The 27,022-nt window shown below is 38.8% G+C and overlaps 1 protein-coding gene across 1 annotated transcript; it reads right to left on the reverse strand.

Moving 5' to 3' along the window:
- Positions 1 to 4,430: 4,430 nt before the first annotated feature.
- Positions 4,431 to 26,807, reverse strand: LOC125482984 (serine/threonine-protein phosphatase 4 regulatory subunit 1-like). Its single transcript, XM_048596191.1, has 4 exons — positions 26,727 to 26,807; positions 26,377 to 26,421; positions 15,166 to 15,301; positions 4,431 to 4,575 (listed from the first exon to the last, which is right to left on the reverse strand). Exons 1-4 carry the CDS (start codon positions 26,731 to 26,733, stop codon positions 4,431 to 4,433), a joined length of 333 nt encoding a protein of 110 aa, XP_048452148.1. The 5' UTR covers positions 26,734 to 26,807.
- Between the last annotated feature and the right edge of the window lie 215 nt (positions 26,808 to 27,022).

The raw sequence follows: 27,022 nt of genomic DNA on the forward strand, positions 1-27,022 counted from the left end.
TCATTCACTAGTTTGCAAAATTGATGATTTTTCACTGCCCAGGAAATGGAACCTGCTGCACTCCCTTTACTAAATGGCCTATATTGCATCACAAATTTCATAAGTTATGTTGGAAGTTATTTTTCTTATCTTTCTTACGTTCTCCAGCTTTCACTCTTGAACTTGCGTTTAATTACCGGTTAACTTTATCTTTAATGAAAACTTGATTCTGATCCTGTAGTGGAGTCTCCCAGTTCTACATAATGAAGTCATACAGAGAGAACACCAAGAATATTTCACACTAAAATATTGGAATCCCTGATTATGCAACTGAAATAAATGTAAAACAGTTATGTAACTGGTACCCCCAAAACATACCGATAGTACTTATGCAACGTGCCATCAATAATTGTGTGCTTAGCTTGGAGCAGTGATAAGCTCATAATACAGTTCCAAACAAATTAGGGCGGGTGATTAAATGCTGGCCTAGCAAGAGACATATGTCCCACAAGTGAATAAACAAAGTAAAAACCAAAAGAACTGCCCATTTCCCTCCTCCCTCCCCATTGTCCAAGGGCCCAAACATACCTTCCAGGTTAAGCAACACTCCACCTGCACTTCCCAGAATCTAGCTGACTGCATTCACTGCTCACAATGTGGTCTCCTCTACACTGGGGAAACGAAGCGTAGACTGTGTGACCGCTTCGCAGAACATCGACTTTCTGCTTGCAAAAAAAGATCCTGAGCTACCTGTTGCCTGCCACTTTAACACACCACCCTGTTCCCTGGCCAACATCTCAGTCTCTGGCTTGCTGCAGTGTTCCAGTGAAGCTCAATGCAAGCTGGAAGAACAATACCTCATTTTCCGCTTGGGGACCCTGCAGCCCTCCAGACTCAATATTGAGTTTGATAAATTTTAGGGCCTAAACGCTCCCATGTCCTAAACCCCTAACCCACACACCAAGCCTTGTTATCACATAGCCTGCCGTTACATGCTACCTATTGTTAGTCACGAACAGTCCCCATTAAAGAGCTATTCACCATCCATGCCAGATCGTTATCAATTCCTTTGTCTATCCAACTGCTCTTGTCTCTCTTCAGGCTCTGTCCTATCATTTACTCCCGACCCCATCTCCCTATTTTCTGCATATAAACCGACATTTTCCCAGCTACCATCAGTTCTAAGGAAGGGTCATCAGACCCGAAACATTAACTCAGGTCTTTTTTCTTTACAGATGCTGCCAGACCAGCTGAGCTTTACCAGCAACTTCTGTTTTTATTCCTGAATAAACAAAGTGTACACCACAGAAATCATAGCACAAGTTGCATGATGGAAATTGGATTCACTTACCAGGACAAACATTAATTATTTATTCATTTAGTCAAGAAGTGTTTGGAGCTCTGCTCCTGATACTTGTAAGTTATTCAAGTTACTTCAGGAAGGGAAGTGTTTCTGCTTATTATAATGTTCTTTTCAATAATTCTTTCCTGGTTTCATATTTACATAATGCTATGTCTGGAGATTTTTCCTAAACTGCACGCACAACTAGCATATGGAATTAAATCATTCAAGTTCCAGTCCCTTGAGCAGAAACACCTAGCAACAGTCATAAATACAGGTAACATATGTTACTTACTATCCAAATTCACTTCAACTCTTCAAACAAGTTTAAACAAATTATCGTCTGGCACAGAAACTTGTGCACTGGTTACTTGTAATCTCAAAAGGTTATGACAACAGTCTTGAGCCTGATGGAATGAGTCATCAGTAATTATGTGCTTAACTTGGAGCAGTGGTAAGCACATAATACAATTCCAAAAAACTCTGGCTGATGAGAGCACTTTCTGCAGTAGATCATGTATTTTAAATACGGTAGAATGCTATAAAAATCAAACAGGCTCATATTGGAATGGATAACAAAAATGGGTTACTGCACTTTCAAACAACATCCTTAACTCCAATTCTCACTGTCTCACATCACTAAAGATCAAATCTGCGCACACAGTTTTTAATGCTTTTGCCACTCCTAATGCAAAACTTAACGTAAGATAGCAACTAGAATGCTTCACATAATTGCCTTTTCAAGACTGTAAATATATGCTGAAATTTAAAGAAGTCAATAAAGCAGTTACTCAAGTATTAAGTAAAATATTCTTCAGACGTGCACTTCAAGGAAATACTTCTCACAACTGGGAGGCTAATGTCAAATTACCTTAAAATTATAAAATTTACTTCTTCCCTGGACATCAAGAGTGATTGTCACTATTTCTTTTTGAACAGGGTCATAGCAAAGTCAATAATTAACAATTTGCACTTCTGTACAATGAAGATAATCACAACAGGGTATAGGCAGGTTAAACGAGAGGCAAAGATCTGGCAAATGGAGCATAAGGTGGGAAGTTGTCCATTTTGGCAGAAAAAAAAGGCATATTATCTAAATGGGGAGAAGTTGCAGAGCTCACAAGAAAAGGGATCTGGGTGTCCTTGTGCATGCATTGCTTAAGGTTAATATGCAGGTATCCAGTAAGTCTACACTACTGGTTATCACATTTATATTAATACTTTTGAAACAATTCAGAGAACTTTTACAAGACTAGTACCTGCAATGAGCAGTTTGGTTTATGAGGAGAGGGCAGGCCTGTACGCTCCAGGAGTTTATGTGAGTCAGAGATAACTTATTTAAAACAAGATCCTGAAGGAACTTGATTGGGTGGATGCGGAAAGGACATTTCCTCTTTAATTTTTACAAAATTTGTTTTGATGGCATTGCTATTTAGCCGAGGATTTATTGCCCACCTCTAATTCCCCAGAGCACAGTTAACTATCAACCACATTGCTATGGGTCACATGGAGACAAGACCAGGTAAAGATGACAGATGTCCTTCTCTGAAGGACTTTAGTGAATCAGATGAGTTTTTACAACAATTGACAGTAGTTACACGGTTGCGACTAGAACAGCTTTTAAATTCAAGATGTTGCTGAATTCATATTTCACCATCCACCATGGTGGGATTTGAACACATGACCCCAGGGTATTTATTTGGAGTTGCAGATTACTAAGCCCAGTGACATTACCACAGGCCACCACCTCCCCTCTTGGAGGAAACGAGGGGTAATGTCTAAAAAGGGGCTGTCCATTCAGTACAAGGAGGAGAAACAAAAATTTCATAGATGCCCGAATGTCTTTGGAATTTCCTTTCTGCATTTACTGTCTTTACAGAATTAAATATCTTTTAGACATAGGTAGATACGTTATCAGGAGTATACAGGAATGTCAAGTTGAGGTTAAAATCAAGTCAGTAATGATATTATTGAATGGCAGAGCAAGCTCAAAAAGTCAAGTGGCCTAATCCTGTTCTTTGTTCATAAACAATCAGAATCAACTTTCAAATATATAATAATGGAGTAAACTGCAATTGTAGATTCCTTTACAACCTAATATCACAAGCAAATTCCCCAGAGACAACGTAAGTGACTGTGCTGTAAAACTACAAAGAAGCTCTTTTGGTCAAGTGTGTAGTCAAATCATGAGTTTAAACTGAAAAAAGTGGTGATTTGATCTATTCTCCCAAATTTAACAGGGCCTTCAGATAACGCATGGGAAATAAAATGACAGACACACTTATCCAAAACGAAACAGATGCACTTTTCCCTTCTTTCTGTTCTGGTTTGTGTGGATGAACAACTACAATTATCTAAATTGCTTGTCATTTGCTTATTAGTCACGGTCACGCCTTAGGGGTGGCACGGTGGCTCAGTGGTTAACACTGCTGCCTCACAGCGCCAGCAACCTGGGTTCAATTCCACCCTCAGGCAACTGTCTGTGTGGAGTTTGCACATTCTCCCCGTGTCTGCGTGTGTTTCCCCCAGGTGGTCCAGTTTCCTCCTACAGTCCAAAGATGTGCACGTTAGGTGAATTGGCCATGCTAAATTGCTCAGTGTTCAGGGATGTGTTGATTAGGTGGATTACATGGGGATGGGTCTGGGTGGAATGCTCCGAGGTTCGGTGTGGACTTGTTGGGCTGTAGGGCTTGTTTCCACTCTGTGGGGATTCTATGATTCAAGCCTATGTGAGGGCACCAAATTCTTCTGTCACGTCAGCACACTGTGCTTTCTCTCATCAAACAGTGCAGTACCCAATCCAAAAGCAAGTAGAAGTAAGTGGCTTTAAAAACAAAAGAAATTGGCAAAACTCAAAATGTTAATTTGAACCACACGGAAGAAATAAATTCCGTCATTAGACAGTGGTTTAAATTGCCAATACAACTTACAAAAACCACAATGCTTTTTCCAACTCCAATATTCATGCACTAATGAAGAGAGATCAAGTATCCACAAATGTTGGAACTTCAGACAGCACAAATAGGAATGAAGTGTAATATCAGAAATGTACCAAATGGTATGATATGTTTCAATACTTTCAAATACTGTTTACTATGTTACAGATCATTCACATAGGACAAATACAAAACATGTACATCATGTTACCTGGATCTTCTGCTAGCTTGTTTATTCTCTCCAGCACTGCCAGGCAGTCTTTTTCATCATCGCTGACTGCCCGCAGCGTATCGAGCAAACCTCGTGCTACCATTTGTCTGTTTTCAAAAAAAAAGTCAAAATGCTTTAATATTTTACCTAATTGTCGAAAAGAAATTATTTTAACCACCGCACACTTTCACTTCCCGTCCCCAGGTAATTAGAATAAATTTTGAGTTATTGCAACCACATTGGTTGGCCAGTCCTGACAAGATGTTTGTTATCATGGGTACAATGGTCACTTTGATTGAAGAGCTGAAGAGTTGCCAACACAAATTGCCAACTTTCAGGGCAAAAAAGGTCATGGTCGAGGTTAATGGAGAAACGTGCCTAGCCCAAAAGAGCAAAGATCTTTACCACACATTACTTCAGGACAGTATTTTCCAATAAAGCAGATTCATATTCTGAAGTTATCTGATTTGGTATCTTCCAACAGCATTATAATCTTGAACTAAAAACTTAAGCATGACTAAACACAAATAGGAGTTGGTCAGATTGGTTTGCTCTTTCAAAGAAGTGACACAGACTCAATGGAATGAATGGCTACGTTATGCACTACACAGTTTGAAATGCCCTATAATGCCGTACACATTAGCCAATTATACTTGACTTCAGTATTTTCACTTTTTAGCAAATGAAAGCAATCCACATTCATCTATGTAATGAAATCAGTTCAACATAAAGCTGTTTATTTGCCCTATGGAAAGTGATGTACTGCATTTAAGTGAAAAAAATTCAGTTGCCTCAAAACCTGGCAGAGAAAGGAATATTTACTAGCAGCTACTAATTTACATAGAATGCTAGGGCCTATAGTGATGGAAGGTCAAGTACATGGAACATGAATTACTTCCCCATAGGGGAGCCACAGCACTCAAAAATCTATTTATTTGGCCACTCGGAGTAGTAAAGGGGTCACAGCCTCCACTTTGACATGGAGTATTGTGTCAGAAAATCTAGAGCAAAAAAACTGGGTACTATTTCAGAAGTTTGAAAATGTAGCTCTAAAAGATCAAAGCTCTCTCGCACTGCCTTGTTACAAAAATAACATTAATCAAAACCTAAATGCAGATCTTCACCACGTCATTGCAACCAGTGAAGTTACATGACACATGCCAGAAGATGGAGAGTAGGTCAAAAAAAAAAATTACAAATTTCAGAAATCTGAAATTGGGTCAAGATCATCCATGGAATGAAACATAGAGTGAAGCTTCAGGTCGATGACCTGAGGATTGGGAGCAGTTTAGATTTCAGTTAAAGAAAGATAAAGGGGTTGATTAAGGAGGCGGGGGGGGGGGGAAAACGCGTAAAATTGAGTGAGCTTGCTGCGAACACAAAACAAGTTAGAATAGGGAACAAACAGATGTCAGTCCAATTGAATATATACTTTAGTTTTGTCTTCACAAAGCAGGAATGTTGGGGAACACAAGGTCTATTGAGGAGGGAGGATCTGAAGGTAGACACTATTAATAGGGAAATGGTGTTGGGGAAATTGATGGGATTAGGTTGATAAATCCACAGGGTCTGATAATCTACTTTGCAAAATACTTACGGGAGTGGCCCTAGTAATAGTCACCATATCACTGGTAATTTTTCAAGATTTGAAAGACTCTGGGACAGTTCCTATGATTTGGAGTTTAGATAATACAACCTACTATTCAAAAATGTTGGTAGGGAGAAAACCAGGAAATACAGACTGCTGGCCTGACACTGATAGTGGGGAAAATGCTCGAGTTCATAATAAAAGATTTAATAACAGAACAAAAACTGTGACAGGGTTAGACAGAGCCAGCATAGTTTTAGAAAAGGGGAATAATACTTGACAAATCTGCTGGTATCTTGAGGATGCAATTAGCAGAGTTGATGAGGATGACTCGTCGGATGTGGTTTACTTGGACTTTCAGAAGGCTTTCAATAAGATTGCACAAAAGCAATTAGTGCGTAAAATTAAAGCACATGGAATTGGGGATTGACATAGATACAGTAATAGCTAGCAGACAGGAAGTAAAGAGTATGAATGAATGGGTCATTATCCAACAGGCAGACAGAGACTCTGAGGATACTACAGCGATCAGTGCTTGGGCCCCAGCTATTCACAACACATATTAATGATTTAGATGAAGGAAATAAATGAAATTTTTCCAAGTTTGCAAACAACAAGGCTGAGTGGGAAGGTGAAATTTAAGTACAACACATAGATGTTTCAGTCCAACTTGGAAAAGGTGAGTGAATGGGCAGATGTATGGTAACTGAACTATAATACAGATAAATGTGAGGTTATCCATTTGGAAGGCAGACTCCCTGAATGGCAATAGGTTAGGTAAAGGGAAAAATGTAACAAGACCTGGATTTCCTTGTACACCAGCCACTCAAACTAAGCATGCAGGTGTAGCAGACAGTGAAGATGGTATGTAGTATGCTGGCCTTTCTAGCAAAGGCGTTTGAGTTCAGGACCAAGGATGTCCTGCTGCAACTGTACAGGATCTTGATTAAACCACACCTGGAGTATTGTTTACAGTTCGATCTCCTTATCTGAAGAAGGATGTTCCACATGGAGCAGTGCTTTACCTCCACTTCCCTCAACCTAGTCTCCTGCATTCATTGTGAGCCATGTGGTCTCCTCTACATTGAAGAAAATGAAGCATAGACTGGGTGACCACTTTACAGAACACTAATGTTTTCTAAATACAAAAACAGACCCTGAGCTTTCAGCTGCCTCCCACTTCAACACACCCCCTGTTCCCTGGGCAATATTTGTCTCAGGTTTGCTGCAGTGTTCCAGTGAAGCCCAGCACAAGCTGAAAGAACACCACCTCATTTTGCACTTGGGAACTCTACAGCCTTCTGGACTCAGTACTGAGTTCAACAATTTTAGGGCCTGAGGCACCTGCTCCCATGTCCTTAACCCATTGCCACACACCAGGCCTTGTTATCACATGATTTACTATTACATACTAATGGTTCCCATTAGCAGCCTATCCCTATAACCCTGCATGTCTCATAACGCACCTAACCCACACATCCCCAAACACGTGGGCAATTTTAGCAAGGCCAATCCACCTAATGTGCACATCTATGGACTCTGGGAGGAAACCGGAGCACCCAGCAGAAACGGGGAGAATGTGCAAACTCCACACCGACAGTCGCCCGAGGGTGAAATCAAACCTAGGTCCCTGGCGCTTTGAGGCAGTAGTGCTAACCACTGAGCCACTGTGCTGCCCTTCTCCTCGGCTGACCGTTACCCACTCTTTTCTCTATCCAACTGTTTTTCTCTCTCTTTGGGCTCTATCTCCACTTGTTGTTTATTCCTTACCCCCTCCACCCCACTCTATCTTCTACATAAAAATGAAATTTTTCCTAGCTACCATCAGTTCTCAAGAAAGGTTGGAAGACCCAAAATGTTAACTCCGATTTCTCTCCCCAGTTGCTACCAGACCTGCTGACATTTTCCAGCAATTTCTGTTTTCAGCATCCGCAGCTCTTTCAGTTTTTTTCTAACTAACAATTCAGGAGACACCCACTTCAGAATTATTTCGCTTGTCAGATCAAAAATTCACTAACACAATCTGGATAAGATAAGCTATTTTGCTGTTGACAAGGTCTGAACTTTCTTTACATATAGATGAGCTCCAGTTCAGGGTCCAGAAGACAAGTAGCAAATTCTCACTTAAATCAGGCATGTCGTGATCTCCAAAACTAGAGTTACAGTCTCGCAAAAGTGTACTGCAAAGTGAAGCAGAGAGAAGCGTTCGAGTGAGCAAAGCTATAGATAAGTAATGCTGTCACTTGATGCTTCTTGGCAGCAATTTTAGGATCCGAAAGCCCTTTATCCCTACCTCCATCAGCAAAAACACATGTTAATTATTACTGGAGGGAAAATGGACTAACCAGAACAAGCAAATTGCAAAAATTAGTCACAGAAAATGCAAGCATGATGCAGCATTGATTCAGCTGACCAGAGAAGTCATTGTTTTTGATCTGCTGAATCCAGCACAGTGCTAACAGATATGAGAATTGATCAGAAAAATTAAGATCATTAACAGCTAGCAAGATAATAACTTCAATTTGATATTTAAAAGAAAAAGTTGGAAACAAAGCTGCAGGGAATGAGATTGCCACATTTCTGAATTGACAGCAGTGATGGCACTTGCTGAGAGCAAAGGCCTCAGAATGACCTGTGGTCATCAAAGGTGTTGTACAATAGAGTATTTTTTCAGTTATTAGGTCTTACAGAATTTCAAATAATGTTTGGAATTTTCATTAAAATTGCAGACATGCAGCTGTGCCTTAGTAAGTTTTCAAATTGAGATCTGTTAAATCGTAAGTGAACTGTAAAAACCAAAATTTCTTTAGCTGAGCATATTGAACACTGTGATCCATCACAATGTCTATTCTATATTTTCCCAATAGTTTTTTTCCTTGCATATGACTTAGAAAAAATATTTTTCTGCAGATTGCAACTCAAGATAAACAGTCTTTCAGAATTTACATGGATTTCAAGAAGCGTCTTAATATTAACAAAGCATGTATGAAGTAATAGTAACACTACAAATAAACAAATTCTTGAATGAATGCTCCAAAATATGATCCACTTGAACTGAGACCAAGCCAAGATCAAAATGATGGACATATCCTTTTTTCATACTTCATTCCCTTTATCCTTTTGCTTTTGCAGACCATGGAATGAACTCTGTAAGCTAACCGTAATTACACTCTGCAATTCATCAGCTTTGACTCAATGATCTGCAAGACAATTCTACAAATGTAGACTTGTCTCTCACCTCCATCACTTTATTTACAATAAAACAATGTCATTTTTAATCAGCAAAATCCTGTTAATACTTAATCAGAATATCTTCGCACTTCCTCTCAATGACTGTTTGTGGTACAAAAATTGAGGCTGTGATCACGTCCTTTTCCTCAGACACATCCACTGCCCTTCAAAATTGCAGTCATCCCACCATTCAAAATACTTCACCATCTTTTCCATCCACACCATTATGTTTGTACTTGCCTTACATGATTGCCACTGTATTTTTATCTAACAAATGAATCACTACTTCCCAGCTCAGTAAGTCTTTGCCACTCCCATGATTTGCTTTTGGAATTTCCCAACTGCCAAAGTTGGTCTGCATCTTTGTCTTCATCCATTGTGCCCAACGTCCTTCAGTAACTGTCATTATCTAGTTTCCTCAGAGTGCTATTCATGGTTTCATTTATACTTTCCTGAACATCTGGACCAATTTCAAGAGTGACTTTGTTTCCTTCCACAAACCAGTACATCTGGACTGTCCTAAATATCAAGTATTCTCCTCCTGTGTTATCTCCCTATGCCTTTTACTGGATAAGTTACAATGTTCCACAGTTAAACTGAAACCACATGCTCAGTGACTGTTGAAAATTATATATCTACTCGCCGGCCATGACCATAGCATGAACCAGATTGCTTGGGAACTTCACAGTTGGTTAGACAGTATGCCCTGACACACCCGATAGATTCCTTCGCCAAGACACCACTACTACTTTTTGTTGGATTGTCATCTTCCACTTTCCACCTTGCCTAACGTGTGTCCCTTTAGTCCTATTTGATCATCCTGTCCTCACCAACCTACGTTAGCACTGCACCTAATTCAATGCCTCAACTTTATAATCATACTATGGATTCGCTTGCTGCTATATTTCAGGATTATAAACAGGCTGTCACAAAGGGACCTTGGTGTAATAAATCTTAAAAATTTTACTAATAAATTAAATTACACTTAAGGGTTTTAATTTCTCTGACAAGACAACTGAAAGACCTTGCCATGCTTCATGTGAAAAAAAGATTAGCATGGACATTTCATTTAATCATTCATCTATTGAGATGACATTAGTTATGTGAACTCAGCACATGGAATTTTCTGGGATGATTTGGTGGAATAGGACTTTGAGGATCAGAAATCAGAAAAGCCATGCCCCTTTTCAGGCACGATCATGTTTCAGAAACATAAAAATGTTGCAGCAGCAGAACCAAGGTTATGAGGTTAGAGTTAAGAGAGAAATTACAAGTTACCTCAATTTAAGCCAAACGGGATAAGGTGAAGTGTCGACATTAGTAAAAGTAAAAGATTCAAAATAACAGCACTGTATTATAGTTTAGGGATGTAGACAGGGTAAACTGAAATTGGAAAGTCAACACAACATATTGGAATGCAAAACATTCATTAAACTCATCCAACCTACTTCCTCTTTGGATAATCATCTCTTATCCCCCTCTTGTCTGCTTAAGATCTTGAATTTTGATTCATAACATTCATTTGAATTAAACTTATTTTCTTAGATCTAAAAATATTTTGGACATTTCCTCAACAAGCATTGATTCAAAAGTAAAGTTTTAACCCAAAGTTCATTCTGGTAGTTGGTTTTAATATTGACTGAAAACTTAAAATATGTCTGAGCAAGTGACCCTCTGAAAAAGGATGAAGGAGCCAACAGAGTTTTTTTACTTTTCACCACAATCATAAATCCAAGACAAAAGCAAAGTGGCAAGCTCCCATGCCAACATGATATTTTGGTAGTTGAGAACATTGGTCAGAATACCAGAATTACCTCTCCCTTATTCAAGTTGTTCATGGCATACTTCACATTCACCAGAACAGGTCCAATTGATCAAAAGAAACCACTGGCACTAATAATAAGTGAGTCAACCTAGACCAAATTCTGCCATCTTGATTGTACCATTATCTTTCCTTCTATTACTCAGCTTACATTTTTAAAAATGAAAAATGCTGTTGAAAATTAGCTGTCCTTATGTATTTTACTTTGAGATGTCTTGTTAGTTAATTGAAGATTACATTTGTTTAGTTTGCACTTATTCAATCTCGGCACATACTATCAGTTGACAGAAACCAACGGAAAACTGCAAACCATTGAGTAAGAAAAACTAGTGTGAAGAAATGTGCACAGCACTTCTTTCAACCGTGTGAATATAAAACAGAAGATATAGGGGGTTCTGATATAATGCGTGTTTCTTCAACGCAAATTGGCTTTAACTTGGTTGAAGAATTTAGACTGCTATTTGTTGAACACGAACTCTCCTCACCTGTATTGGCTATAACACAATTCCGGCCCCATTAGTTTAAATGGTGCAGCTATTGCGCGATTTTCCTGTAACGCGAGATCGCACGACAACGGAACTATAACATTATATCAGAACTGACTTAAATTCCTTGAAAATATAAAATCGTCGAAGTGCTCAAAAATATAGAAACCAAAGCAAACTTTTTCTTCCCTGAAATCCTCAATTTTCCAATGAGGATGAAATATAGAATACAGCCTTACAAAACAACAAAATCTTTTTCCAAAAAGTAATTTCACAAAATCTAAACTTCATCTTCAACATAATATTTTTGCATCACTTCAGATTTAATTGTTAGGTAATGTGAAGAATACGCAGAGCTTCATTTCCAGATTTGTACTTAGAAGCCTACTTTTATCACAGAAGTTTATATTTCATGAACTAACCAAATTAAGTGATATTGTATAAAATAACTTTTCAGGCACATCATAGAGATGTACAAGTTTTACTTTAAATTGCATTGATGGACTAGACGATTCCCTTTACCTCACTTTTCACTAAACCTATATGTCATTAATTTTCACAATTGTAGGCTTACCTAAGCACAAAAATATAGTTATTGCAATTTCCTTCCTCAAAAGAACAGAATATACTTGATACAAAATAAAGGGGAAAGAGTTTCAGTATCTACATCCAAATTTAATGCTTGCATTACGTTTATGTAACAGCTTTACTACTTGTAATCTGATGGTGCAATACAATTTGTTAGCATGAAGGACCACAAGGTGGGTTCCCCTACTAGCTATATAACAGAAACCACACAGCAATCTACTTTTTCTGTGGACAAAACAAGCACCTATCACACTGCAGACCTGTCCGGATCTTACTGTACTGCATAAAGTTCACAGGCAGCAAATTAAAAGATGTGGTTCCGAAATCTAAAAGGTCATTTGGTCTCATCTCAGAATTTGCTTCTTAGTGTAAAGTCTGCACAGAGTAGAAAGAACTGATGCACACAGAATTATTTCTGTACAACAGACTCCATGTCAGGCCAGGCCCAAAATGGTCTGCTGTTATACAAATGTTACCAGCATCAGTTCCTACAGCATTCTATCACTATGAGTGAGACACAAACACATCTACACAAGACTGGAGATAACAAGGTGTAGAGCTGGATGAGCACAGCAGGCCAAGCATTGTCAGAGGAGCAGGAAGGCTCACGTTTCGGGCCTAGACTTTCTAGATCCTTTTTAGACACAAAAGCGCATTTCAAGACATAGAGTAAATTCAGAAATACTCAAACGTTATTTTTAAAAGGAAATGCAAACTGAATATTCATGCAGCAATGACACTTGTATTCGGTACCACAGCTTTCAAAATGGGCTTGCATTGTTGATCCACCAGGGTCAGCCAGTACATCTTATTGATTTTAAGTCATCACTACGTCTAAGATTTTTCTAACTAACCCAGAAACCATGCAAGTAGTTTCTATTCTCTCAATGGGATGCACGTTTACTTCAAATGCGAAATTTTCTAAGATATTTTGGACTGTTGCTTTAATTTAAGGCAAATGGATTAAAGAAGAGGGTCCTGTGATGTGCTATGATTTTTGTCTCACAAGTCCGTGAAGCTGGCTAAAGAGACACATCCTTTGGCACTCTAGAGAATCTTGAAGATTTACCCTTGCCAGGGTGGGAGGCAAAAATCATTAAAACGGGGCCGTACTGTCAGTAATCAGTCCAGGCATACTCCAAAAACTGAGGGAAAGTGCCTTTCAACGGTCAATCCATATGACGACACAATGTGAAGAAGTCACACCCGAGTGACTTTAGATGTTTTCCCAAGAACACTGTCATCCTGTGGGGTTAGAAGTCATGCTAAGACATTAACAAGGGTCACAATTTCTGTAGTTAGTATTAGTTGCCCACAAAGCAATACTTCAGCAATACTGGTTTTAGTGTATTTGTTACACGCAAAAAAATCTAAGTTTGAAATTTTGTTGGAGAATCCAACTTTTTTTTTTAAAAAGGAGTTATTGCTTCTATTCAGGAATTGTAACATTGCTCTCAGATGCAAAAATGCTTAGACCCCAGGATGGCAAGAACCAAAGCTTACACTCTGTCTCTTTTCCCTTCTTCATGATTCCAACTCAATGCACGTAAAATACATTTACTTTGCAAACAAAACTGTCCAGTTTATTAAGCACATCCTTGGGAAATATCTATTAACTAGCCTACTCTTCTCACCCATTATACGTGAAACTGTCTGCGATTGAGTGCAAAAGAGTACAGCCTCAATGACAACGATAGATATGATTCTATGATAATATTCTGAAACTCTAACAGTGAAGAAAGAGGTTATTCAGTCCACTAACTCTACACCAACCCTCCTAAAAGCATTCCACCCAGACTCTCTCCTTCCCACCAACCCCATACCTATAACCCTGCATTTCCCATGGCTAATCCGCCTAACCTACACAACTCTGGACACTAAGGGCAATTTACCACAGCCAATCCACTGAACCTGCACATCTTTGGACTGTGGGAGAAAACTGGAACACCCAGAAGAAACCCACACAGACACAGGGAGAATGTCCAAACTTCACACAGATAGTCGCTCAAGGATGGAATCGAACCTGGGTCCCTGCCGCCATGAGGCAGCTGTGCTAACCAGTGAGCCACCATCTCTTTTCAGGGAGGAAGATTAACTCAGACCTCTCTATGTGGAGTAGCACAGGTACAGTTTAAGAGATAATTTCTAATCCAACTTCCACTTCTTTACTAGAAAAAAGGGTTGTGATATGGGACAAAGAAAATGCATTTCTTGTTTGCCATATTACAAAGTGATGGAAAAAAATGAAGTCAAAATAGATTTACAGAAATTAGTTATCAACTTTTCCCCACCCCCACTGTTTTATTTTTCTATTTCCCTCAATATAATAATTTAAATAGGAGTAAAACTCCAATATAATGGCACACGCTACAGAGTCTTACATTACTTCATCAAGGAGGCATCATTCTGGACAAAGTCAGTATTTACACTATTCAGCAGGGGTCAGTGTATCAGGAGTTCGTGATTGCTCTTCTCTAATTTCAAGCCAAGGCCAGTGCAGTGTTTCACTGCCATATAAATCAAGATCAGCTAAAGCAGCACAGATGAGTAGTCATCCTTAAACCTGCTTCATTTATAGTTCAATACTACCCCAGTTATTTCCACAATAAAACATTTTAACAAACTTGAATTGTGTTTCTGAATTAGCAAAAAGCATATCATAAATTACATTCATAGTGTACAAGACTAGGTCTAATTTACAGGTGTGTGAAAATACTGTAGTTCAAAAGTTTAAGTGCTTGATGATGGGGTTTTATTAGTTGTGCAATTATCAAATCACGATGTTATGTATTGTGGTTACACTTTTTCACAAAACAAAAAAAGTATAAATCTAGCATTATTTAGTTGATTTTGTATATGCTGTACAACTATATCAGGTTGTGGTATGAAATATACTTACTTACAAAAACAGAAATTTTAATCTTTAAGAGAAATAATTATTGCACAGGATTATCTGCATTAATTGTACTTCTCCACATCATACCTGTTAAACGTGTTCTCACTAGCAATGTACTTATCCAGTCGGCCCAACGGTGTTAGCATCTCGTCTTGAGAAACAAAATCCAAGGCTGAAGGTATAATAAGGACATCAGACTCTGAGCTGTAGTCATCCACACCAACTGGCAGAGACATCAGAAATGTTAATTGTAATTGCAACCTGTTTGTACTTTAAATCTGAACGACTCCTTATACATAGTGTTGATAACCAGAAATTCGATGTACTGTATTATTGTTACAAATGTCCAGCCAGTTGAGAGCAAATACAAGCAATAAAGGCACTATATGGTGTAAATAGCACTGCTATCACAATGCTGCTGTGACAAACAATATCATTGAGTTGGTTGAAGTCATAGTTGCTACACTCAAGACTTCATTAAGCCAATTGCTCAATTATTTGCAATAGACTTTCTCTCATACATTTGACTGCAAACTCAACTCACACAGCAAAGTGAAGTCACACTGCCATTGTGGTCATTTAACTTCAGACTGACTTTCAGAAGTTGGCTCTAAAGGCCTTCACTTAAACACTGGTGTCACTTTTATCAAGTTTCTTGACATACACTTTTTCTTTTACAGTTTGATAAGAATCTGAATTAGACAAATGAGTTAAAGACAATGCTCCTCCTCTGACAACACCATGGACTTCTTTACATCTGCCAGGGTCATCTAGAACATTATCAGCTGTAAAGATGCAACAAGTTTATCCAGTTACCTACTGAACCATTTAGAACGAAGTTATTACAGTCTGGGAAGAATTAATTCTCAGCTGTTCTTGCTTTGAAAGTTATATTGATCTACGTTAAAGGGGAGTAAAATCAGCAATGGCTGCCTTAGCTGGTTGCTATCCTACAGCATGAACTACAAGCAAAGACTCCCTCAGAGTTAAGCAGCTTTTCAACATTCATCATAAAAGTCTAGTGATTAAGGGCCACTTAAGACTTCAATAGACTCTCCATATCTGACCGAGTCAAGAAATGTGAAATTTCAATCTAGGTCATAATGCCAAGTGCAGTGGGCAGCCTTCCAGCTCATGCTCCCTCATATTAAAGGGCATGGTGTATTCAAACAAAACAAGAATTCCATCTGTTACAGAAAGTTGAGAGTTCCAATGAGACACAGAAAGGTACCAACAGTCCTCAAACATAAAGTGATTCAGAGAGGAAATTAATCATATCCCTGAAAGAGCTAGGTCTTTTAGCAAATTAAGAATTTCTAAACTGCCCTTACTTTTCAGCCCAGAAGGTGTCTCAGGGACATGGATGCTCCATGCAACTGAAACACCTTGCCTGCCCAGGCCACTCTGGCTAGGCCAACTCCTCTACCCTCACAAATCAAGACTAAAGATTCATTTTGCCACCAGAATAGGTCTGCCAAAAATAGTGCCCTAAGGGCTTTGGGAAACATGGTGAAGAAAGACACTGGAGTGCACAGGTGATTATATAAAATCACAGTCAGGTATATCAAGTAGTTTGGTATGACTCAACATTTCTTGGCAGCTATCAACATTCACAACATACAGATTTTAAAGCACAACAATTTGGTATAAAGATCTCACGTTGGCAAAAATCAGTTTCTAAGCAAATTGAAACAAAAATAAAAAAAAAAACTCACAAATGTCCCTGGTACCAAGCACATATCTGTAGAATATCTGGCTACTCTTCAGGACGTGTAGTTCTAATTATTCCATACCTAGAATCACATGCATTATTGAGGCAGGGGATTGCTCTGTTAACAGTTTATTGAAGATCCATATAATATATATAGAAATACGTATTCACATACACATGTGCATCTGTGACAACTCCACGGAGCAGTGAGTAATTGGGACCAGCCTCAATAATGACCCAGGGGACAACAGCCAGTATTAGTTAGATACACAAATATTCAGTTGGTAGTCCCTGTCTTAGTTCAGACACTTTTGAAATGGCTATAACTTCATAGATAGAGCATCACAGGAGGCAACCTAGAAGAAAACCTCCAATCTTACCACTCGGCCATAAGACCCTAAGACATAGGAGCACAAATTAGGCCATTCAGCCCATCAAGTATGCCCCGCCATTCAATCATGGCTGATAAGTTTCTCAGCTCCATTCTCCCGCTTTCTACCTGTAACCCTTGAACCCCTTGACAATCAAGAACCTATCTATCTATCTCCATCTTAAATATACTAAATGACCTGGCCACCACAGCCCTCTGTGGCAGTGAATTCCATAGATTCACCATTCTCGGGCTCAAGAAGTTTCTCCTCATCTCTGTTCTAAAAGGTCTTCCTTTTACTCTAAGGCTGTGCCCTTGGGTCCTAGTCTCTTCTACCAATGGAAACATCTTCCCAACATCCACTCTGTCCAGGCCATTCAGTATTCTTCACGTTTCAATTAGATGTCCCTTCCCTTCCTCCCCCGTCCTTCTAAACTCCATCAAGTATAGACCCAGAGTCCTCAAACATTCTTAAGCTTATCATTCCTGGGACCATTCTCATGAACCTCCTCTGAACCCAATCCAGGGCCAGTACATCTTTCCAGAGATAAGGGCCCAAAACTGCACAATACTACAAATGTGGCCTGACCAGAGCCTTATAGAGCCTCAGAAGTACGTCCCTGCTTTTATATTCAAGTGTGCTCAAAATAAATGCCAGCATTGCATTTGCCTTCCAAACTACTGACTCAACCTGCAAGTTTACCTTGAGAGAATCCTGGACTAGAACGCCCAAGCCTCTCTGCACTTCAGACTTCTGAATTTTCTCCCCATTTAGAAAATAGTCCACGCCTCTATTCTTCTTACCAAAGTGCATGACCTCACACTTTCCCAAGTTGCACTCCATCAGCCACTTCTTTGCCTTCTCTCCTAACCTGTCCAAATTCTTTTGCAGCTTCTCCGCCTCTTCAATACTACCTGTTCTGCTACCTCTCTTTGTATCATCTGCAAACTTAACCAGAATGCCCTCAGTTCCTTTATCTAAATCGTTAATACATTTAGTGAAAAGTTGTGGTCCCAACACTGACCCTTGTGGAACACTTGTCATCGGCTGGCATCCTGAGAAAGACCTTTTTAACCCCATTCTCTGGCTGTCTGGCAGAAAGTAATCCTCTATCTATGCCAGCACCTTGCCTCTAACACCATGGGCCCTGATCTTACTCAGCCGCCCCCTGTGCGGCACCTTGTCAAAGGCCTTCTTGAAGTCCAGATAGATAACATCCAGTAGAGTATCTGGGTCATTTTGGGAAGAAAATTTAAAAGGATATCACTTATGCAAAAACCTTACAAGCAGTACTCTGAAGTAAGAACAAAACATTGATAAATGTACACCTACTTCAGTCTTCACAATTTGATGCTGTAGTAAAAGCTCCAACATTGAAATTGACACAGCATAAATTTACAACACCCAGAGGGGCGTGACTTAAGGGCTAACTTTTCAATCTGAAAACATGGAAAGGAACTTCACTATTCAGAAATTTGGGGAATCAATGACATTTTAATTCACCAGAAGCCATTAGGTTATACCAACATGATGAACTTTGTATAAAAACATTTGATTATGGATTCTTACAATTTTTAAACTAGTCACATGTAGTTGATCAATTTGTTCTTTGTTCTGTCATGAATCTCCTAAAATTACCAATATAAAAATGCAAAGTTGAAATGTTATCAAAACATGCACTAACTTAGTGCATTTAACTGTTTGAAATCAACTGCAAGGGTACCTGCAGAATGCTTCACAACAGCATTATCTGATACATTAAAACACCAAGCAAAGGCACCAAAGATTTCCAATTTTCTCATTTATTTACTTCAATATTCTTGGTTCAATTATTTTCTCCATTTACGGAAAATATCACTGGCAAGGACTCGTCTAATTTCATTTGAGAAACTGAAAATGTGCCACCTTCTTGACCACTTAGTGGATCACACAGCCATTTCAGTGAGTACTGAAGAGTCAAACTCATGCAGACCAAGCAAGGATGACTAATATCCTTTTGGGAGAAAGATATCTATGAACCAAATTGTTTTTTCACAATCATCTAGTAGCTACATGGTTACCATTACAATACTAGCTTCCTATTCCAGGCCCACCAAATTGACATGGACAGAAACGTGTTTTGACTCCAGATCATTAGTCTGGGCCTCTAAATTACGATGCTATTGTTCTTCATATATGTTTATTCTCACAATATTCTTGCATTCATAAATATATGCAAGTATCTTCTGGTCTTGGCTCTTCCAAACATTTCAGCTATGCAACCTTTTTTCCTACCACATCCTTATTGTTTACTATGCTCTCACAATGTGTTTACATAAGACCAGCCTACATTCCATTATTTCTCAAATGACTGGCCCAATAATTAAAACATGTCTTTAATCCAATGTTAAATACTTCTATCAGATCAGTATTTGAATTGTTAAACTGAGCAAATTTCATTCATGCTTTTCTTGGCAGATACTGCTGCTTTAGAAGACTCTACGGAATACATTGAGGTGTCACATTCTAGAGTCAAAGTTCAATTTAAGATCAAAAACCTTCCACGATGATCACAGAAAACTATTTAGTCAAAGCAAGCTCCGTCAATTTTCTTTGCAGCTTTAACTCAAGCAACTTATTTTCAAACCTCCCAATCCTGAGGCAGACATCATGTAAATTATGTTCTAAAATGCAAAATGCTTGCATACAGTTCAATTAGCGCCTATGATAAAATTCATAGAAGTTTGAAAAAGTATTAGCATGCTGTTTAAATGTGGCTGAGAGGGGGGTGGATATCAAAACTTAGCGTGATCCTGTACTAATTCACATACTTGTAAAAAAAAAAAATCTTGTGCAGTCAGAATTAGGAATGTTGAGTTACTATTGTTCTCCAAACCAGAGGCACTATTGCCAATTGCCCCAGCTGGCATAACCAAAACACAGCATATGTTGAAGACTGAACGAGACCTTCCTGAAATTCACAGTTCAGTCATAATGATAAAATCACAAAAGCCTAACCGTCAAGTAACTCATGACTTTTAACATGTTACTCAATATGATCTTCTTTTGTTTATTTTGGTTAGATCTACATACTATTGCACCTACCCTCCCAAGAGAACACTGGCATCACAACTAAAGTATAAAGCATGCAAAAAAAAACACACACATACCTGAAACTTAGCACAGAAAGCAGGCTTATAGTGCTTTGCAACTAAGCCATCAAGCTAATCTAAAAACTTTCCTAACATCCGAGTGTCGTAAAATGCTGAGAAGTACATAAAAGGGAGGAGTTAAACTTTGGAATCATTTAGAAAGAAAATGCAACTTTTAGCAAATTACTGATTAAATGAGAGACAGTGACTTTAAACATAGCTACCTGGGACAATTTAACTTTATACAGCACAGGAGACCAACCCAAACTAGCTTACTGGAGCCTCTTACTCAAAGAAACTGCCGAACTAGACTCTCCCCTGTTTTTGCTGCACCCATAAATATTTGCCCCCATCCAAGTTCCATTCAATTAATCTGCTTCCAAAACCCTTTCAGACAATGCATTCAGTATTATTATAAGCAATATTAAAACTAAAATTACTGGAGTTCTCTTTTCTCTGGCTCCTGACCCTCGTACCAGTGAAAATCATTTCTCTACATCCACTGTATCAAATTTTCATCTGGAACAATCTTTGCTTAATTTTCTGGGTTCCAAGCCTTCAGTTTTGTGGAGAAACTAAAGTCTCCGATACATGGAAGCATTCAGGAAGAATAATTTCTGCACTGTAAAGTCTAATTTATTCCTAAAGTGTGGTGTCCAGGATTGGACACAATGCTCCATCTCTGTTTGTAGCAGTAATTTATGAAGGTTTAACATAACTTCTTAGTTTCATAGAACAAAGACACAGTGTACGAAAACTAAAATGCCAAAGATGCTCCTTTTAAAAGCACACTTCAAACTTGTTCTGCCACCTTCAAAAAGAATACGTTAAGGAACCGGAGTGGGACATTTTGTCACTTGAGCCTATCTGCCAATCAATTACGTCATGTCTGATCTGCATGCTAACTCCATCCAACCACTTTGCTTTACAAGAATCTCAGTTCTGAAATTTACAATTAAGGGCAGAATTCCAGATTTCATGACCATTTAGGTCAGGACATGTCTTTCAACATGACCCTTGAACAGCTTAACTCAAGCTTTTGAGGCTATGCCCCAATTTGTTCTGGACTTCCACCCCAGAAGAAATAGTTCAAAGACCAGATGGCGAGAAACTATCCGAAACACAATTATATCACCCTCAATCTTTGTACAAGTCAATACAAGCTTGACCTTTGTAACCTGTTCTCATAATGTAGCCCTTTTAGAGCCAATATCTTTCAAATAAATCTGTACTACATGTACTCATAAAACAGGTATAGCATGCCTGATATATCGATATCAGCTTTCGGGTGTGTGCGTGTGTGTCAGAACTCTGGTCAAATCCCCTCAACGTTCATTTCCTCCTACAGTCAATATATCTTCCCAAACATGCAGCATCAAGAACTGAATACAGTACTCCAGATGGATCTAACCGGAGTCCCATATAGGTCCCATATATCTTTAGCCCAAACAGTTTAGGTAAAAGCCAGAATTCCATTGGCCTAAATTATTGTCTCTACAACACCACTAACCTTTTCATAATTCCTATACTTGGTCCCCACTCTCCCTCATTGCACACAGTTCTTGCTGTCTCATTATTTTGAAGAGCTCTGATCTGTCTTTCTCAGATCGAGATGACCTCTCACCTTTCAACATTGAACTCTTCTGCCAGAGATTTGCCCACTTACAATCTATCCATGTCCCTATGCAATTTCCAGACCCAAATAACACTATTCACTGTGATACATAAAATGACATGTAAGCTTGCTGACAATATGCAGCTCTGTTTCACTTGTCATTTTTAACTATAGTGAAATGTTGAAGGCTTGTGCCAATCCCTAGCTGGCTGTTCCTGCAACCCCTTCAAGTCGTGTCATCTACTTCCCACTGCCATTCCTAATTCTTTGTAACATAATACATAAATTGCACACCTTTGATATCTGTCATGTTTCTGCCCATTCTACTAGTATATCATTCTGAACTGAACTCGTACTGTACTCCTCACATACAAGCACATTTTATTATCAATAAACTTGAAAAATTGTGAATACCCATTTCCAGAAAATTACTAAAAATATTGAAGTAGTTCTGTTTGTAACCCTGCTGGGAACACCAACATGCACTGCTTAGCACCCACATTGTAATTTAGAGACAATGGCACAGACTTGTTAACAAAGGTGAAGCCTATTTTATGGTCACATAGCAAATATCTTTTCAGAATCCATCTACAGATCATTAACTGCACTATTTTCATAACAATCGTCATTATTTCAACATAGAACTCAATCACATTTATCAGAAATAGTACATCTCAAACAAATTCAAGTCAATGATCATTTATTGTTCAAATGTGTTTGCAACTGAAAGGGAATTTTGGCTCATATACTGTGCGGTCTCCAGAACCATCATTACAATGGGCTCTTTTTAATCCTGTGCTTTTTTTTTGGTGGGAACAAGGGTAAAACATCTGCAATTTTCTAGTCCCTGAATGTGGAAATACTGAAGATTAGGTAGTGTCAAAGAGATTGTTGCTATTTCTTCCTGTGCCAGGTAGCTTTTCTACTTGAAAAGCTAGCAACATTTTAAAAGACTTCCTTTGACTTATGCTTACATCCAATTTTAAAACCAAGGGTTGTGGGAGAAATTGTTACACTTTTAAAAACAAGTTACTGAAACTGTGGTGTTCACACGACTACTTTGTTCATGCCATGTGAGAAGCCATTTGTAGAAGACACACCAGGGTGTGCACACAGAATTAATTTTGGTCAGCAACAAGTAGCTGATTGGTCGCAATTACACATAGCAGTCATGAATGCCAAAAGGTGATGACAACTCTGTTTCCGGGGAAGCTGAACAGCTCATGGGCATGAACAATACAGAAAAAAGCCTTCAGAATGTTGGAAGGACAAATTGTGTGTGCACTTCTCTACAGTAAGATTATCTGGAGTTTGAAGGAAGTCAATTTTTCTCCCATCATTTTTGACAAGTTACTGATTCAAGACAACTGCTAAGAGACATTTTAAGTTAGTGTACTAGTTATGCCATGCCTTGTACAAAGCGAAGGAGCCTGGAGGGAGAAAAAGAGAAGAAGAACAAAGCCCTGGCAAGCGAAAGGGTCATCTCAATGAATGATGTGGATGGGCACAATTTAACTATGGTTCCATTTTACTCCTGCAATTTTTTTTATTGTTTACCTACATCTGTATGAGTTTTTGAAGATGGTTAGGTTTTTAACGAGTAGAGCCATCTGCTAATAGCTCATAGCTGTTTACTTATGATTACAATTTATTTAGAATAAACAGTAGCTCATGTTAAGTACAGGAAGTTGGTCAGTATTTTCTGTTAACTTGATTCCAACAGGTAACCTGACAAATGGGAGTGCAATCATTAAATCACTAACTTTTGTGGGGACCCCAGGAGTGGGGCTTGAGAATCAGGCACATTGGGGAGTGGATCGAAAAACATTTAATATCACGGGCATGCTCTCTGCCATTAAGTAATTTCTTTTCTGGCTCCAAGTCAGCCCCTTTCCTTTTTACTTGTTCATAATGCCCCATATCACAGTTAATCTTTGCTATATGCTGCCTTGGTCCCTCTTTTTCAGATGCAAAAGTTAATATAGAATTTTGCAATCAAACAAAAGGATATCTGCCTTCTGACTCAATTTAAACTGCTTATAAATAACTCTCATAGCAAGGATATTTGAATTGGTAACTGAAAATCAGTGTTTTGGTTCTTGTGATGAAAGACCTCTAATATTTCGAAGTCCAAGTTACTCATGAAATTCATTTATTTCATCATTTTGTAGTTAGAAATAAACAAATGTACCATCTACATTTGACAAGACCAAACAGATATAACACCAATGAAAGTAAAATGGGTTTGTGTGGCACAGAGGTGATGCCACTACCTCTGAGCCAGAAAGCCTGGATTCAAGTACCACCTGCTCCATAAGTTTATTGTAAGAGAACTGAACAAATCGATTAAAATAATTACACAAAGCCAAATACTTTTAACTCTTGCTGACTGATGTTACCCTCTTGAATAAATCTGTCAAAGTCTACAAATAGGGAAATTCAAATGCACCTGTCAAAGTTTGCTTCAACCTCATGTTGATGTAGGAACTACTCTCAAAATACATGGGGTTCAGTTGCTACCACATTGGTGCTATTTTAGGATGACAGATCCATTTCTGAAATACATATGCATCATAAAGCGATGTGATACCTCCTTGCCTTGCCTTCCCTTAATTATCTTAAAGAGGTGAAGACTTCAACAACATTACAGAATCCTAGGTTATTGCCAACTTGTAGTTGTAGTGAAAATTTAAATATTTGCAAAAACAACGAAAGAAAGATACACAAACAAGCTCCCCGAGCGCACTCATCTATTTTCCTTTTCTCTCCTTTTGCTAACTTTCTGAACCAAGTATTGACAACTATAGGATTCTGACAATGCAACTTCAAGGTCTGGCGTGCAAAACAAGGTGCACATAAACTCAAATCTCTGGCCTTTCAATTGTGAGGAAACATGTCAATTTACACTTAGCAGCTTTGTCAGCTTAGTTGAGACCAAGAAATTCAATGAGTCTTCAGTCCACAGGGACAGCACAGTTAAAAGCTGCTCGTCCATTGTGCACATACGCATGCAAAGCCATGATGCAATATGTACACAGTCATTACTTAGCACAGGGATCATGACACAAATCTGAATAAACACATATTTTGCCAAAATACTTATGTACTTGTACTTGTGTATTGACAACATATGCATATAAAACATAACGTATGTATATACATACATGTTACTGATTCAGACATTGCACCTATGTATAAAAAGTCTAAAGGACATTCAAAAATAGATGCCAGCTGCTCGCAAATATACAAATTGAAAGGGATTCAGAAGTAACTGGCTTATGCACACACTGGTGCAACATTTGACAATTTCAAACATTTATAATTCAACTTAAAAATTAATATTCAATTCATTGTAAAATATTCCAACATTCACATTCAAAACATTGTTTGCATTTTCAGAATGTCATAAAAAGTGTGCCGCTGTAACTGTGAAAAATTTTAAAAGAAAATTCAGAATAAAAATGGCAATGGCTTTTCTCTATTCTTCTATTAAAATCCAAATCATGCAGACATTAACATTCTCAGATTTTCAGTATGTTCACAAGTTATGGTCAGCAGCAGTGGTAAAATTGCCAAAATTGTTAGATGGGTTTTTTTTTTAAACCTAGAACAGATATTGTCTGAGCCTGATGGATATTGGAACTATGTTTTGAACATCTGATAAGGATGAGCAGCAAGCTCAACGATAGTGCAATCAAACTACCTAGTACCGCTTGCCATCCAAGTTACACATGAAAAATGGCCACTTGGACTAGGGACTGGGAGAACATCCCTCATTACCCAACAATGGAGCAAAAGAAATCAACTGGACTGCCTTAATTTGGCAACTACTTCTAAGTTTTCACATGTATGTAACAGTCAACTCCAACGCACTGCTGAATAAAGCTGGTGAAATGATAATACCAGTCAAACAGTTTCAACTAGCACTTTGGCAGACAAACTGACAGCACGCAATTCCAGGAAATGTGTTCCCGATCGGAGGACAAATAAAACCCCCAATTTCCTCTCCATAAAACCTCAGCTTCCTTTCTCTTTCCCTCCCAAAAAAAGACGAAGATGGACTCCATACAATCCAGTTTTTTTCTAAAAAGAAACTTCCATTATCTCTTCCAAATTCTAGGCTTCAGCATTTCCGCTTCCACCACAGTGTCCAAGTCGGACTCTCCTCTGTCAAATACATTCTACACAGAATCAAACACTGGCAAGTTATTGCAGAAAAGAAGTTTATCGCTGCTTTCCACATCTCCCCCCTCCCCCTTTAATCTGAGGCCGAAACGGTTTTGTTTTTCTTTCAGGGTGGGGAGACAGATCTGCTCGATAAAACCTAGATCCTGCCACAAATTCCCGAATGAAGAAGGGACAGAGGGAGCGGGTGAGGAGGAGAGAGAAAAGAGTCGTCAGAACCTTAACCACCGACCTCACCCCCAACCCCCAACCCCTCCCCGCCAGGCCCACTCACTCATCACTCACATCCGTCCAGATCCTCCTGCAGCTCCTCCTGCACCAACGACAAATCTGCAGCAAGTTTTTTTTTAAAAAACAAACAAAGCCGGTGGGAAGAAAGAGAAAGAAAAAAAAATAAACAATTAAAACCCTTCCAACAATCGGAAATTCGAAAAAAAAATACACCAGCTCCAGAAACCGTCAGGGTTTAGAAATTAAACTTTTCCTTCAACCCTCCGTCACACAAAAAAAATTGCGATAACATTTACACATCGCCCTCTTCGAATAATTAAAAGCAAAACCAAAACCAATTGGTGGGAGTACAGTTAAACAAATAAATACATTAATTAAATAACTAGGAATCAACTCTCCCCTACCCGCCATCTTGTACCCTCCTGGTCCTACATTTAAAACACTCCCCCCAATCCCTGACCCAGCCCCTGCCTGTTTTACAGGAATGTGAGCCTCCGCCGGAACTGACCGGGCAGCACCCAGAGCGCTGAAGGGAAAGGCCTCCGCCCCCTGGAGGCAATGTAGTGCATCACCAACATTGGAAATGCCATAATTCTATTTGGTTCCACCTCCTTCCTCAAGAGTTTTAATTTGGTGTCTGATATTGCTTGTTGGCATCGTTTAGCTCAGTTGGCTGGCATGTTATGCAGAGTGATGCCAG

Source organism: Rhincodon typus, chromosome 4 (assembly GCF_021869965.1).
Source record: "Rhincodon typus isolate 14 chromosome 4, sRhiTyp1.1, whole genome shotgun sequence".
In the NCBI taxonomy this organism is placed as follows: Eukaryota; Metazoa; Chordata; class Chondrichthyes; order Orectolobiformes; family Rhincodontidae; genus Rhincodon; species Rhincodon typus.